The sequence below is a fragment of the Theropithecus gelada genome, chromosome 14 (assembly GCF_003255815.1).
Source record: "Theropithecus gelada isolate Dixy chromosome 14, Tgel_1.0, whole genome shotgun sequence".
Classification (NCBI taxonomy): Eukaryota; Metazoa; Chordata; class Mammalia; order Primates; family Cercopithecidae; genus Theropithecus; species Theropithecus gelada.
In genome coordinates, this window is record NC_037682.1 from 56584655 (window position 1) to 56601612 (window position 16958).

Sequence of the window (16958 nt, forward strand, 5' to 3'; positions counted from 1 at the left end):
TGGTAACAGAAGGCAAGCATTTCTAATAGATGGAGGTAGCAGAGAAGTATATCTTGACTCAATTGGAGGAAAGCATTTACTATAAACCAGGGACTATGCTATCCCCTGCAAAGAAGGTAGTATTGTTTAGTTTTACAGAAAAGAAACCTAAGGCTCAGAATAGTATAAAGACACAACTATTGAGCACAATTATTATTTTAACAGTATCTTCATGACATTTAATACTGAGCACATCCCAGCACTTTGGGATTCCAAGGTGGGAGGATCACTTGAAGCCAGGAGTTCGAGACCAGCCTGGGAAACATAACGAGACCCTACCTCTACAAAAAAATTAAAAACTAGCTGGGCACAGTGGTGCGCACCTGTAGTCCCAGCAACTCCAGAGGCTAAGGCAGGGGGATCCCTTGAGCCCAGGAGTTCAGAGGCTGCAGTGAGCTATGATCACACCACTGCACCCCAGCCTGGGCATAATTTCTCATGCCAAGTTCTTTGATTCTAGGGCATCTTTATTAAAGTGGCATTGTGAATCAAATATAGCTTCTTGTTGACTCATGCATTATGAGCTTGTTTGAAGGTTGCAGGCTGCTGTTCTCAAGAAGCAGAGACAAACTAGTCTGTGTGTTATCGCTTAGACTCTTCTGTCAGCTGTTGCTTCAAACTTCTATTTTCAGTGCATCCTGAGCTATATATAATACAGTGTTATCCTATTTCATACTCACCTGTCTGGCCAATGACTTACTGGAGGCTGTTTCTCACATGGTGTCAAGTACATGGACATTGTGATAGCTGTTTTTCTCAGAGACCGTTTTATTAAAGGGTTGTGGTATGTTCTTTTTTTTTTTTTTTTTTCTTTTTCTTTTTTGAGATGGGTTCTCGCTTTGCTACCCAGACGGGAGTGCAGTGGTGCGACCTCAGCTCACTGCAACCACCAACTCCTGGGTTGAAGCGATTATTCTGCCTCAGCCTCCCAAGTAGCTGGGACTACATGTGCCCGCCACCATACCTGGCTAATTTTTGTATTTTTAGTAGAGACGGGGTTTCACCACGTTGGCCAGGCTGGTCTCGAACTCCCTACCTCAAGTGATCCTCCTGCCTTAGCCTCCCAAAGTGCTGAGATTACAGGCATGAGCCACCGCCGGGCCAGTATGTTCTGAAAGACGCCACCAGGTGCCTGACTAGAATGGACAAAAAGCTGGGTCTTTACTTGCTTTTAGATAGTGACTTGTCCAAAGGTTCTGGCAGCCTCATGCTATAGGCCTTATTCTTTCCTTCTAGCACCTTTTTTTACATTCTTTTCTGGACCTATGCTTCTTCCAGCAAATCCCAACCACCATAATAATCTGAGAGGGGACTTCAATCCTGGTATTGCTTTACTGGAGCCAGAGTAACCCCCCAATTTGTAATTAATACAGAAAATCCACTCTCCAGGGAACCCAGATACTCCGATGCTGTTGACATACACAAACACTGCCAGTTCCCTTAAACAAGAGAAGTGGGTTGGGAAGAGGGAGTATGGTTATTCTAGTAGAGGTACTTGTGTTTGCCAAGGGACAGATTGGGGGACAGAGGAAATGGGGACATAGAATCTCCTGTACTCTAAGCCTGCATAACAGGAATTTAACTCTGCTTTCATCAGTTAGCAAACTAATCAGGGGGTTCTGTTATGAAATGCTGGACTCCTTGAAAACATCGGATAACCTTGTGCTTGAGGGTGGGTGCTATGCTGATAAGTGATTTTCATCCTGCTTGTTCTGGAAATGGGTAAGGACAGAGAATCTGAATGATGCTGGAGCTGACCATAATGAGGAGGCAATTACCCAGTCCTGCAGAAACTGAGCTCATAAGAGTTTCTCATAAGAGATCTATATATACCTATATATAGATCTATATATAGATCAGATATATTTTGGAGATGGAGTCTTGCTCTGTTGCCCAAGCTGGAATGCAGTGGCACAATCTCAGCTCACTGTGACCTTCGCCTCCTGGGTTCAAGTGATTCTCGTGCCTCAGCCTCCTGAGCAGCTGGGACTACAGGCACATGCCGCCATGCCTAGCATCTATATATATATATATATATATATACACACACACACATACACAAATATATATATATATATATTTGTATTTTTAGTAGAGACAGGGTTTCACCATGTTGGCCAGGATGGTCTCAAAGTCCTGACCTCAAGTGATCCACTGGCCTCAACTTCCCAAGGTGCTGGGATTATAGGTGTGAGCCTGGCCTGAAAGTATATTGAAGTGAACAGGTTTCATAAATACCAGTTGGAGCACAAGGGTGTATGAAGGGGACCTGTTCTAAGGCCTGAGGAATGGCAGTGAAGAAGACGATCCAGCTGTGGATGCCCCCAGGAGAGTGGAATTTTAGAAACGATAAGATTCATTATCAGCAGGTAAGGGATGAGAGAAAGGACAGGAATGGAAAAGAGTGACAATTAGAAGAAGAAATGCAGTGGAAAACTCAGAATCAGCCTAGGTTGTTTCCACCACTGGGATACCAGAAGCCTGGTGGGTGGACCCATTGGGAATTTTCAGGGACTAAGCAGCATTCTGGGAAAAGTCAACCAGTCAGACACGTCTGACCCCTTAACAAAACTCTTGTTGACAACTTTTTAAACAGTGGATTGGCCCGGTGCAGTGGCTCATGCCTGTAATCCCAGCACTTTGGGAGGCCAAGGAGGGTGGATCACTTGAGGCCAGGAATTTAAGACCAGCCTGACCAACATGGAGAAACCTCATCTCTACTTACAAATACAAAAATTAGCCGGTTGTTGTGGCGCATGCCTGTGGTCCCAGCTACTCAGGAGGCTGAGGTGGGAGGATCGCTTGAACCTGGGAGGCAGAGGTTGCAGTGAGCTGAGGTCATGCTACTGCACTCCAGCCTGGGTGACAGAGTAAGACTGTCTCAAAAACAACAAAAAGAACGGTGGACTGGAAACATGGCTTCCTCCTGAAATGCCACTAAAATGACAGTAAAGGAATGTTAAATGATGTAAGGACAAAGAATATGAGAGAAAAGATGGCAGCATCCAGGCAATGTCAACAAAATCTTTGAATCTGGAAAGCAAAAAACAAGGAACAAACTGAGTAGACCAGGGAAAGCAGAAGTCTGGGGCGGGGGCTGGAGGAGTGTTACTAGCAATAAGCAAGCATGTTTGTGCCATAGAACCCCAGAAAAGGCTTAGGAATTGGAGGCATCAGTTATCTGGAAAGCAAGAGGGAATAGGTGGAGGGCTAAAAACAAGATGATTACTTGAAAGATTATAAACTAAGTTAGTCCTGAGATCCTCGCCCCTTATAAACTCATTCATTTGTTCATTCGTTATCTCCTGGGGAAGATGAACTAGTTGGAGCCACCAAGAACAACTGGGAGCTGAGGGGAGACATCCTACTGAATTTAGGGATTTAGAGCTCAGCATTGTTTGTTTTTTTGAGACAGAGTTTCACTCTGTTGCCCAGGCTGGAGTACAGTGGCGTGATCATGGCTCGCTGCTGCCTCAACCTCCTGGGCTTAAGTGATTCTCCACCTCAGCCTCTTGAGTAGCTGGGACTACAGGCATGCACCACCAAACCTGGGTAATTTTTGTATTTTGTGTAGAGATGGGATTTCACCATGTTGCCTGGGCTGGTCTTGAACTCCTGGGCTCAAATGATCTGCCCACCTTGGCCTCCCAGAGTGCTGGGATTACAGGCGTGAGCCACTGTGCCCAGCCTAAAGCTCAGCATTCTGAAGAGTCAGAAACCTTTCCCTGGCTTGGATCCCAGCAGTCTGAAACTTGGCTGTTATCTTAGGATACTGCTTTCACTGCAGCCCTCTCAAGGTGATTTTTTTCTCCCACAGTCCTCCTATTACTGGTCCTGGAGATGGGGTAGATGATGTTCTTGTTCCTCATTACTGCTTCCAGACATGTCTCCTATCTTCCCTTAAAACTCTCAGCTTTGAGTTGCATACAATCAAATAATATCTCTTCATTGCTATCAGGTACAAAATCTACAAACCCTGGGTCATCCCCTCTCATTTCTTAGTAAGTTTAGTTCATTGCTCATTTCATTTCCCGCAGCACTACTCCTGATTTAACTCTTGGCGATTTTTAATCACATACAGGGATAATTGTTTCAACACGCTGACTACAGGTTCTTTGAATAGTTTTCCACTGACCTTGTTCTCTACTATTCTCATCCATTCACTCTCAGTCATACCTTAGATCTATCTCATTATTACCAAAAACTGTAACCCCTCCATGATCTATCTCATTATCTGACCACCACTGTCTATCTTCCAGACATCTAGTAACTTAACTCCAACACTCCCTACCACCTTTTCATTGTCCCTAATCTCCAAGTTCCTTCTCTTCCTGTCATAATCAACTTAAATCCCAGGATCAATCATTATAATCATGTAACTTGCATGTACTTTTAACTTAGTTTACCCCTTTTTGTCACACTCACTTTGCAAAATCACAACTTTAAAGCCAGTTCTTTGCCTTTGTACCTACTTCTGTGCAGCAACTATGCTGATTAGTCTTACTTTAAATTCATGTCCATAACCTTCAGGCCTTAATGCTGCCTGATAATCATATTTCCCTACTCTATATACCTTCCCATCTTCCTAGATCAGGAGTCAGCCAACTTTTTCTGTAAAGGGCCAGATAAATATTTTTGGCATAGCAGGTCATAGTCTCTTTTGCAATTATTCAACTTTGCCACTGTAGCATGAAAGTAGCCAGAGGCAATATGTAAATAAATGAAATTTGTGTTGCATTTATTTTTTACATGCTATGATGTAATAGCATCTTAAATTTTTTTCCCAACTGTTTAAAAGTAAAAAAGTATTCTTAGCTTGTGGACTGTACCAAAATAGGATTTGGCCACAGCCTATAGTTTGCTGTGCTGTGTCCTAAATTATTTCACACCTTCTCTTTTCTTCCAACCCTTCCTTCCCCATTTTCACTGTCAGATGATGACCTTGTTTTCCATTTCATCCATCTACCACATCCACCCTCTTACCAGCATCTATGTATATATATGTTCAGCTTTCCCTTCCGTTGCTGTGTTACCTAACACAAGACCTAAATACTATATAACTTACTGTTTATCTCCCTCACTAGAATCTAGTCCCAGGAGACAGTTTTGTCTGATATATATCCAGAACCTGGAACAGTGTTTGTAAGTCCTCAACAAATATCTGAATGAATGAGCACTGTCTATCAGACTAGCAGGCAGACAAAAGTTTAGAGAATTTTACTCCAGAACTTACCTCCTTTCTGTTTTTTTTGTTTGTTTTTTGTTTTTGAGATGGAGTCTTGCTCTGTCGCCCAGGCTGGAGAGCAGTGGTGCGATCTCGGCTCACTGCAACCTCCTCCGCCTCCCGAGTTCAAATGATTCTCCTGCCTCAGCCTCCCGAGTAGCTGGGATTACAGGCGTGTGCCACCATGCCCGGCTAATTTTTTGTATTCTTAGTAGAGACAGGGTTTCACCGTGTTAGCCAGGATGGTCTCAATCTCCTGACCTCGTGATCTGCCCATCTCAGCCTCCCAAAGTGCTGGGATTACAGGCATGAGCCACTGCGCCCAGCCAGAACTTAACCTCTCTAAGAGAAAAGACCTACCTGTCCTGACAGTTGCAGATCTCCTTGATTATCCTAAGTTGTACTTTTTCAAATTTCTTTGAAGAAACACCCACAATAAAAGATAAAATAAAAAAAAAAAACCTCCCATTTTATGGGACCAAACCAGTACATAATATGTATATATGATATGTGTGTGTAAGAAACCAAAGTTTCATAAAATAATTCCCTTTCTATGTATGATGTATTCTGAGGTGGTGTTTTCTATTCTGTTCTGTCATTTGGGGGAAATAAAACTGATTATATTGATTTCACAAACTACTAATGGGTTTGCGACCAGAAGTTTGAAAAATACTGCAGTATGTCCTACTAATTACAAGTCCTGAGTATGTACACAGAATTTCCTTTTTTTTTTTTTTGAGACAGAGTCTTGGTCTGTTGCCCAGGCTGGAGCGCAGTGGCATCATCTCAGCTCACTGCAACCTCAACCTCCTGGGTTCAAGCAATTCTCATGCCTCAGCCTCCCAAGTAGCTGGGATTACAGGTACGTGCCACCATGCCCGGCTAATTTTTGTATTTTTAGTACAGATGGGGTTTCACCATGTTGGCAAGGCTGGTCTTGAACTGGCCTCAAGTGATCTGCCTGCCTCGGCCTCCCAAAGTGCTGGGGTTACAGGTGTGAGCCACCTTACTGGCCAGTGTACACAGAACTTTCTATCGGCTTTCTAGTGCCCCACTCTTACATACAAATGGATGGCCAAGGATCTCCAGATATTTAAGAAAAGCTTCCAACACAAAACAGAAACAAAGTCTTAAAAATTCAACACAGACAATTCAAGAAACAAAAGAAAACATTAGAAATATTCTTAGAGTAATAAGATACCGCATCCACCAAATGGAACAGACTGCTATTTAAAAAAGGGAAGGGGGTGGACAAGTAAGTGCTTCCCTGGAGGACATTATGCTAAATGGAATAAGCCTGGCACAGAAAGACAAAGTCACATGATTCCCAATGTAGAATCTAAAACTCATAGAATCAGAGTAGAATGATGGTTACCAGAGAGTAGGGGGAAGGGGTGGTAGGAGTAGGTGGTAGGGGAAACAAGGAGATGTTGGTCAGAGTACAAAGTTTCAGTTAGATAAAAGGAATACATTTTTTGAGATAAATAGTATAGCATGGTTACTAATAGTGTTTTGTATATTTCAAAATTGCTGAAGGTAAATGTCAAGTATTCTCACCACAAAGAAGTATTTGAGGTGATGGATATGTTAATTAGCTTGATTTAATCTTTCCACATTGTATACATAAAACATCACTTTGTACCCCATAAATATATCTAATTTGTACTTGTCAATTTACAATAAAACTTTAAATTACAAAAATAAAAAATGTTTTTAATTAAAAGAGAGGTTGACAAACTGCTCTGGTAAATTTAAAACATAACAAATTTTAAAATTCAGCAGAAAAGCTGGAAAGTGGAAATCTTTCAGAAAAACAAAAAGAAGTGGAAAACAGAAGAAAGGATAAAATTATTTCAGTACAAAAGCTGCGCAGTAAGCTTAGAGAAAAACTAGTCTGGAGTGAAGGAGGATGATGGGCTCCTAGAGAGTTGTCTCCAATTTAAAAAATAAACTGATAGACTACTTGATGTGTTTCAATGTTTTGAGAGGAGAGTTTGGAATAAATTGATTATAGACACTTGAATGCTAGGTACTTAACAAGGCTGCATGGAGAAAGGCAATAGTTAACTTCAATCAAAAGAAAGGAAATATATTATGCTGATTGGATCAATTATGTACCTTTGTAATAGCATAATGAATAGTACTCTACCCATATAGGGTGATATAGATAAACAGAAGGATGGAAGATGGAGAAGTACATGTGTGTATTAGCAGTCTTCAGGGTATAAATACATACCGTATTTGCTATAACAAAAAGTAAAATAATGGCCCAAACTGAAAAATTAAGAACTAGTAGTATAAGCATGCTATTTAGAAATACGGAGATAAATACCAGAAGAGGTAGCTGGAAGAAGAGAGATTATATCTAGGGAGTAGAAACTGAGAGTGTAGAGGGTTGGGACAGGGTTTGCTGTTTTTCATTATAAACCTAGTGATACTATTTGATTTTTAATGTCATAATAAAAATAAAACAATATGAGTTATGTGGTATTTCATTTATTTGAAAATCTTACGAGGGACTGTTTTCATTTTCTTTTTTTTTTTTTTTTTTTGAGACTAGAGTTTCACTATTGTTGCCCAGGCTGGAGTGCAATGGTGCAATCTCAGCTCACTGCAACCTCCGCCTCCTGGGTTCAAGAATTCTTATGCCTCAGCCTCCTGAGTAGCTGGGATTACAGGCGCCCACCACCACGCCTGGCTAACTTTTTGTATTTTTAGTAGAGACGGGGTTTCACCCTGTTGGCCAGGCTAGTCTCAAACTCCTGACCTCAAGTGATCTGCCTGTCTTGGCCTCCCAAAGTGCTGGGATTACAGGCATGAGCCACCACACGCCCAGGCTGGAGTGCAGTGGCGTGATCTCAACTCACTACAACCTCCGCCTCCTGGGATCAAGTGATTCCCGTGCCTCGGCCTCCTGAATAGCTGGGATTACAGGTTCCCGCCACCACGCCCTGCTAATTTTTGTATTTTTAGTAGAGATGGGGTTTCACCATGTTGGCCAGACTGTTCTTGAACTCTGGACCTCAAGTGATCCACCTGCCTCGGCCTCCCAAAGTGCTGGGATTACAGGCGTGAGCCACCGCACCTGACCTGTTTTCATTAAGTATTCTAAGATACTGGGAAATCGGCAATACTGATTTAGCACCTCTAAAAGGAACTAAAAATTCTCCCCACTTTGGTACTCACCTGCATTGTGGTGTTTTATTTCAGGGACCCCAGTAACTTGTCAGAAGTAGTGGCACCAGCAGCTCTAGAAACATATTCTGTCCCCATACATTGTTGTTACCATGGTGAACACCAGCAAGTGATGCACTTAGGTGGCTTTACAGGCAGCAGTAGGCTTTACAGTAGGCTGAAAAATCCCACTAAACAGGGCTGAGTAGGAGGGAGCATCCTAGCAGGTTCACACAATGAAGAAGAGAGCTCATAAGACATTTCCAGGGTATGTTCAGAAATAACTGGAAGGATGTGTGTGTCTCCAGCCATAACCACTGGAGGCACAATACAAGGAAATCACCAATGCTGTGCATAACTCCATTTGTTCTCCTGGACTGGTGTTGCCTGGGCAAATGCTGGGTAGATCAGAATGGATGGGGTGAAAGAATTAAGGGGCATCCAGAGAGCTATTTGATCACTGGAGGGGAAAGGGCATGGGGGGGATGCGGACAGATGGCAAAACCTGGGTCCAAGATATATTTGTCCCAGATACATAAATTGTCACTTTGCTCCCTCCCCTTCTGACTTCCACACTTACAAAGAAGGTTCCTCTTCCTTTTCTAACCATCCCCCACCAGGGAATTTTTCAGGCCTTACAAAGAAGTGAGAGGACCCAGGCCAGGTGGGAGGGTACACCTGGACCTACGTCACTCTTTTTGAGGAAGGGTGTAGAGAAACCTAGTTATAAGGAAGCAAGGAAAATAGAGGAAGAAGGGTACTAAGAACAGTGCTGTCTATAAACAGAACAACTCCCGTGTGACCTGAAGGTCTAGGAAGACCCGAGGTCAGAAATCTTCACTCCCCTGCCTACTATGGTGCGCCAGATCCTGCCATTTGCACATCTTTGGACATCTCAGCAACCCCTCTCATGGTCAGAAATAAATCAAATAAGGACTCAAGTAGGTGCCTGATACTTTTCTTTTAGACTAACCAGAGGAGCCTCTCCCATTCCCCTTTTCCCTGGTCCCCACAAACACTGTATTGTTTTAATCTGTCTCCAGGTATAACGATAATAAGACAAAGTCCTTACCCTCAGAGAGCTCACAATATTTTGGTGGAGGTTTGAGTATAAAGGCAAAATGTGAAAACATAATTTTACTATAATGAGGTAAAGTTAAAGAGATTTGTGCAAACATAGAAGGGAGTGCACTTAAGTCAGGGAAGGTTTTCTGGCTTAGAAGACCCCTGACCTAAAGGAAAAGTAAGAGTTATCTAGATATGAGCAGGGCAGAACAAGAGAAACTGACCCCTCCACTTCGACTGAGTCACCTGAAATTATATTCATTTTTTGGCAGACATATACCTCCCCCAAACATTCGGCTCTAGTTGTGCCAGTTCTTCCCTGTCAGCCCTCTCCTTACCTTGGCCTGAGCCTTCATTGTCTCCAGTCAGGCAACTATCTCATAGTCACACGCCAGTCAGGGCAGCCACATTCTGTATTCTAGAACAGCACTTCCTAACAGCATTATAACACTTTCTAGTAGCCACATTTAAGAGGTCAAAAAACAAGTGAAATATTTTACTAATATATTTTATTTAACCCAATATATCTAAAATATTTAAACCATAGTTTTAAATTTTTGAAATATTTTACATTTTAAAAATACTGTCTTTGAAATTAAGTGTGTATTTTATACAGCACATTTCAATTCAGTCTAGCCACGTTTCAAATGCTCAATTGCCACATGTAGCTAGATAGTGGTTATACCACAGAGCTCTAAAATGCTGCCCAGACTGAGTGTGGTTGGTGTTTCTCCATTAAACAGATGAGGCCCATCAGTCTGAGGCACAACTATGTATTTTCTCTAAGCCTCTGTACCCCCAAGGCCTTGAAAACAATTCGGAAGAGAAGACCTATGAGGTTTCAGGTACAGCAGGCACTCCCTTTAGATGCCAAGCCTAGACAACCCTAAACTGACGCCTAATGTGCAGCTGAATCACCTTTCAGCAATCAGATTCAGTGCCTCACCAACACATTCGACCCAGGGAGTCTCCACTTTATCCTTTGGCCAGTAGAACACCCACTACAAAGTCTTGATAATTCATCAAAAGTGACAGCACCTTCACAGGGCAGTCTCGTGAGAGGACATCTAGCCCTGCCGCTCTGGTTCCTGTTGGGAACAATATCAGACACCTTCTTGTGTTAGATTCACATGAATCTAAGAATCACATGGGCGAAAAATATTGAGAGCATTCTGTTAAAACATTTCCACAAATTAGGAAAAGACCATCTTTAAAAATCTGTTTAGAGGTAAAAACAGGGGTATTACATGGGGCATAATTTTAAATCTATTCCCTCATATTGAGCCAAGAACTACAGGCCCAGAGAAGGGAAGTGATTTGCCCAAGGTCATTCAACAAATCCCTAGTGGCTGTGATGATCCCTGCATCCTTGCCACTATCTCCTTTGTCTCCACTAACAAAAATGTTTCAATGGGAGAATGTGCCGATCTAAGGTACTCCTAAAGTACTCGCTGAGAATGACAGCCTTGGGGAGGCCAGTCGGCAGCCGTGAACAAGCACTGTCTTACCGGGGCGTGGCGCCCCAATTCGCCACCTCTTGGAGTCCTAGGAGGAGGATACTGCTGGGGCAGTTGTGTCGCAAATTCCACATCTCCCGGAGCCTGCCCCGGCCCAGCCCAGCCCCGCCGCTGTGACCCACTTCCTAGCTGCAGGCTGGACCAACGGGAGGCACACCGGGGGCTCCACAGGGAGGCCACGCCCACGAGGGCCGCTCACAGACTTAGAAAGCCGACGGGGTCCTGTGGCCAGGAAGCGTGTGGGCGGCAGGTTAGTACCTAAGGTGCAGAGACCACCCCCAACCTTTTGACTGGGAGAGAGCACCCCGGAAAAGCATGGCTTGGCCAGTTCCAGCCCCGTTTCCACGCTCAGCACCCGCCCTGCCTTTGCGCGAACAGCTCCGGCCCGCACGGGCCGCCGAAGGGCCCTGTGTGACGCTTAGAGTTTGCTGGGGTCTCCGTGGGCGGGAGGACTTTCCAGCGCAATGGCGACCCCATAAGCCCGGCAGCTTCTGCGCCCGGGGAAGATATCAAAGAGCTGCAAAGCCCTACTGGGCCCAGGTTGCCACCCCAGAGGCCCCCTTCCCTGGGGCCTGGGGGAGGCCAGGGCGGGCACCACGATATCCCAGCCTCCCGGCCCTTCGCACTGGGAACCGTTTCCGGGGCGGCTGCTTTTTGCATTTGACCCGGCGCGCGCGGTGACGCCTTCGCGTCCAGACGGAAGTGCGGGCGGAGGATCCCCAGCCGGGTCCCGAGCCTGAGCCTGAGCCCGAGCCCGAGCCCGAACCGGGAGCCGGTCGCGGGGGCTCCGGGCTGTGGGACCGCTGGGCCCCCAGCGATGGCGACCCTGTGGGGAGGCCTTCTTCGGCTTGGCTCTTTGCTCAGCCTGTCGTGCCTGGCGCTGTCCGTGCTGCTGCTGGCGCAGCTGTCAGACGCCGCCAAGGTGAGTCCCGCCCAGCCTCGCTCCTGACGGAAGCTCCTCCCCTGCCACCGGCCTTGCGGAAACTGGGTCTGCCAACCTGCTGCTCGGCCCATTCCTGACAGCCGTACCCCTAGCCTCACAGCTCCGGCAAACCCCCGTTGCCACCAGCCGCGCCCCTCCCGACTGCCCGGCGGCACTCCCGCCCTCAACCCCGACAGCCAGGTAGTCAGCGCCCCACGGCCGTCCCCAGCCCCGACAGTGCCCACAGCCCGGACAGCAGCCCCCACCGCCCTGACATTTCCCTTCCCAGCCCCGTCTGCACGCACCTTACACTTGACAACCTTTTCACCTCCGAGAGCCTTTAACTTTCCACCCTAAGCCCTTGACAGTCCACCTGCGCCCTCCGGGCCAGCCTCACAGGCCCCGCATGCCCCAACCCAGAATGATAGGAAGCCCGCATCTGACCGAAGGCTTCCCTGTCAAGGGCCGGCTCAGTTCAGCTCACCCTGAACACTTCCCTTACTGTGGTGGGAACTTGCCCCTCCTGGCCTACTTCCCTCCCCATAGGACCTACGGAGCATCTCTCACCTGCTTCATATTCTCACCTAACTCCCTCCACGAGTCCCTTGGTCCCTTTCTTGCTTTCTCTCTTCCTGATAATTTAGTGGGTAATGGAAGAACCAAACTGCAACAGAGGTGAGGTTGTGGCCTCCCTGGTTCGATTTCTTGACCTTCTAGTTCCCTCATGCCGTTCTCTGGTGCCCCAGCTCTCCAGGCCTGCCCTAGCTCCATGCATACCTGTGCTTCCTCTTTGATGAGCTAGCTCATCATTGGGGGGAAACAGAAGGGATTCACATTAATATGATGGGAAAACAGAATGACATTGCATTTTTAAAAATAGGAGCTTTAATTTATAATATCTTTAAATGTAGGAGTGGGGAAAGGTTACAGCCAGGCAAATGTTTTAGATTCAGAGATTCTTTTTGAAACCATCTCTACCTCCTACCAGAAGCAGGGACAGCAGCACGTCTCCTGACTTTCAAAACATTGCTGGCACCCTCTGCATATCTTGCCTCATAACTTTATGTATTGTGATCATGTATTTATTTTTCAGTCTCCTTTACTAGGGTGTGTCCTGATTATGGGCAGAAACCATGTCTTATGCTTATCTGAATCCACCTCATTGAGCACAAGATCTAACACAGAGCAAATGCTCACTAAGTGGTTGCTGAATACGTTTGTGAATTGTCAATAACTTTGCCAGACATATCACTGTATGTAGGAGGAGTGGGCAAGGTCCTCTGGGGACTGATGAGCCACTTTCTTCTCAAATAGATTCCCCTTTGCTGAGGAAGTATCTCTTTTCTGTATCCAGATACTTAGTCACCTGTTCCTCCACCTCTTGAAACTTGTTTTGTTGGTAGTTGTTCTCCCTGTCAACCAGGAATTAGAAGCAAAGTTTCCTGGGAAGAGTATACTAAACTGATCTCAGAGTCAGACTGCTTCCTGTGTGTACTTCCTTTCTAGTTGTACCTAGGTGCCTCTAACATTTCATCCCTTCTATGGGACTCTGGCCCAACCCCTTTTATCCATGTCAGTGCCCTCTACCAAAGGGTGAAAGGATGATAGGCAGAAGAATTGTGACCTTTTTTGTGAATAATTTTTAGTTTCTTTCCCATCCTTTAGTAATGAACATTCTTATTTATAGGCACAACTATCTGTGTCTTTCTAGTGGCAGGTAGATGGTAATAACATTAGCATAATTTGATTGTCATGTGACCCATAAATATGGTTAATAAGTCTTAGATCATGTTTTAGGTATTATTTCAAATAACCACATGTAATATATAATGATTCATTAGTATTACCATAAAGGACTGTGGCTTTAAGAAACTTGTATCTGTCAAAGTTAAAGTTTTAAATGAATGATTTTAGAATACTTGGTAGAGGATGCTTGCAAAATGTATATGGTACAGTTTTAAAAAATACTGATGATGAACTGTCAACACACTATACTGTTTCCATTTTGGTTACAGAATTTCGAGGATGTCAGATGTAAATGTATCTGCCCTCCCTATAAAGAAAATTCTGGGCATATTTATAATAAGAACATATCTCAGAAAGATTGGTAAGTATCTGGATTACTGAATTACATGTCACATTTCTTTCTGTGATTGTCAGTGTTATCCCAGAATGCTCATCAAATGCATAGTATTCTTTTTAAGTGTTTCATTTGAAGCAAAAATATGAAATTCTATTTCCATTTGAAAAAGTAAGAGTAAGGCAGTAAGTGCATGATGCAGGCCTAAAGGTATACAAGCCAAAACACTAAGACCCAGGTAGGCAGAGTTTCATGGGGGCATATGAATGGGTTTGTGGCACCTAAACTACCCATAGTTCTCTTCCTGTACTCCCTTAAGTTTTGGTGAGGGACCTTTCTCCCTCTTGCTTTTCAGTGGAAGGTTAGCAAGCCTCCTTTATCTGGGTTATAATTTTTACAACTTGTAGGTTTTGATGATGTATTGCCAAGTATGAGAAGCTATGTTTAAAAGTATCAAAAGGCTCAAGAAGAAGTGGAAATGAGCTGTGTAGTCAGAGTTTCCCATTTGGTATAAATGAAGAAGTTACAGGTGTGCCAAGATACTGACCTGTTCAGCCCTTGGGCAGTCAGGCAGGCCTGTGATGACTGGGGGATCTTGACTGACTAGCCACCAGTAGCCTTCTCTGCTTATCCCAGCAGACCTGATAAATAGCTTTTTCTATGTGTGCCGCGAAACAGTTGGGATGCAATTGTGTTACAGCAGGATGAATGTGTTCCTTCCCATGGAATTGTGATGCTTTATGGTTTGTAACCACGGTAGAAGATGGATGGGATAGGAATTTAAGAAAAATAGTTCCAAATGGTAGGAGCTTTCACATGTACCTGATTTCATAGCTAAATAGCCATCAAAGAGTTAGAAAGCAAGATTAAATTCATTCAGTTAACAGTATTCCAACCTGACTTTAAAAAAGAAAAGGCAGCCTTTGAGTATGGTTCGTTCCTCTGATGCCACTGTCTGTTCTTCCCTGATATGCATTTAGGTTCAGTCTTCTATTTGTTAAGTGTGTTCTTGAGAACTTCTTGTGAACCTCTATGTTCCACTGTAAGTGGTGTCATATTAACCAAGCGATTTGGCCATATACTTACAGGTTTTATATCAGGAAGTTACTTTATATGATACAAGAATGTTCAGGCCAGGCACGGTGGCTCACGCCTGTAATCCCAGCACTTTGGGAGGCTGAGGCAGGCAGATCACCTGAGGTCAGGAGTTCAAGACCAGCCTGGCCAACAGGGTGAAACCCTGTCTCTACAAAAAATACAAAAAAAATTAGCCGGGCGTGGTGGTGGGCACCTGTAATCCCAGCCACTCGGGAGGCCGAGGCAGGAGAATTGCTTGAACCCAGGAGGCGGAGGTTGCAGTGAGCTGAGATTGCGCCACTGCACTCCAGCCTTGGTGACAGAGCGAGACTCCGGCTCCAAAAAAAAGAATGTTCAAATAAATCTTTATGTTGCTTCTATAATTTTCTGAATTTATTCAGTGCTTACAGTTTATTATCAGTTAAGAAATGCGATGCCTGTCCTTTGCGTAGCAAATGAACTCACTATTCAAGTGTTTGGCACTAATTTTTTCACTAACTTCTTGTTATTTCAGACTCAGACAGGACCATATGTCATTCATCCCTGGTTATTAGTAAAAATATCTTTGGAAACAGTTGAGGCAGGACATAGTGGCTCACACCTGTAATCCCAGCACTTCGGGAGGCCAAGGCAGGTGGATCACTTGAGGCCAGGAGTTCGAGAACAGCCTGGCCAACATGGCGAAACCCTGACTCTACTAAAAATATAAAAATTAGCTGGGCATGGTGGCACACACCTGTAATTCCAGCTACTCGGAAGGCTGAGGCAGAGAATCGCTGGAGCCGCAGAGGCAGAGGTTGCAGTTAGCTGAGATTGTGCCACTGTCCTCTAACCTGGGTGACAGAGCATGACTGTGTATCAAAAAAAAAAAAAAAGAAAGAAAGAAACAAAGAAAATAAACAATTGAGAATAAGGCTTTCTTGGGGTTTTTCTTCCCTCTCTCCCTTGTTTCTTTCCTGCAGCTTAGCATTTTTCTGGGGATAGGTTCCCAACTGGCACTGAAAATTTTTAACTGACTTTACAAGGACAGGCAAGTTATGATTCACCAGATTTATGGCTTTATGAGGCCTCCGGTATCTGTGAGGGCCTCGATATAGTTTACCTTTTGTTTTCTAGGCCTTTCATTTTGTCCAATTTTTATCTTTAAGTCTTCATTGACTTATGCTGGCTGACGTAAAACTTAAGAGTAGTTGGAGTGCTCTGGTGTGTGTTTGGGGTGATTTAAAGCTAATGATGTGTTCCTTTTGGCACTAGGGGGAGGTGTTGCCTAGTTTCTTAAGTGATTAAGCTCTGACTAGGTCTAGCTCTGTTTGTAACGACTGGTCAGCCAAAATCAACCTTCCTGCTTCCTCTCCAGCTGGGCACAACTTTTGCACAGCACTCAATATCTTTTTGTTATTAAAATGTATGTGTCCTTCAGAAGAAATACTCAATACTTAGCACTTAAAATTCTCAAGTCATTCTTAGGTATTGTTGCCAATGCTTCTGAAGCTGAAGTAGGAAACTAAATAGGAGATAAGTGTCATTTTCCCGAGGTTCAGAGATAAAGAACTGACATAGGAAGCAGGAGTCCTGGATTCTGATCCTTTCTTTTTTTTTTTTATTGCTAGAGTGCAGTGGCACGATCATAGCTTATTGCAGCCTTGATCTCTTAGGTTCCAGTTACCCTCCAGCCTCAGCTTCCTGTGTAGCTGGGACTACAGGTGTATACCATCAACCTGGCTAATTTTTATTTTTGTCGAGACTGGGTCTCACTGTGTTGCCCAGGCTGGTCTCAAGTTGGCCTCAAGTGATCCTCACATCATGGCCTCCTAAAACTCTGGGATTATAGGGATGAGCCACCATGCGTGGCCTGATCCT

The 16958-nt window shown here is 44.4% G+C and overlaps 1 protein-coding gene and 1 long non-coding RNA gene across 4 annotated transcripts in view; one reads left to right on the forward strand and one right to left on the reverse strand.

The window, feature by feature from the left end:
- LOC112606700 lies at positions 1-11619 on the reverse strand. Its single transcript, XR_003115678.1, has 5 exons — positions 11011-11619; positions 10449-10590; positions 9841-9956; positions 8450-8657; positions 1-294 (listed from the first exon to the last, which is right to left on the reverse strand). It is a non-coding gene; the product is annotated as an uncharacterized LOC112606700 (long non-coding RNA).
- The window catches only part of TMEM9B (TMEM9 domain family member B), a 17337-nt gene continuing 11425 nt past the window's right edge, over positions 11047-16958 (forward strand). Inside the window, exons 1-2 of one of the 3 annotated variants that reach the window (XM_025357487.1) lie at positions 11047-11941; positions 13957-14048. In XM_025357487.1, coding sequence (XP_025213272.1) covers positions 11837-11941; positions 13957-14048 — 197 coding nt within the window. In that variant the 5' untranslated portion in view covers positions 11047-11836. The remainder of the gene's footprint in view (positions 11942-13956; positions 14049-16958) is intronic. The other 2 variants (XM_025357488.1, XM_025357489.1) reach the window with 2 other exon arrangements.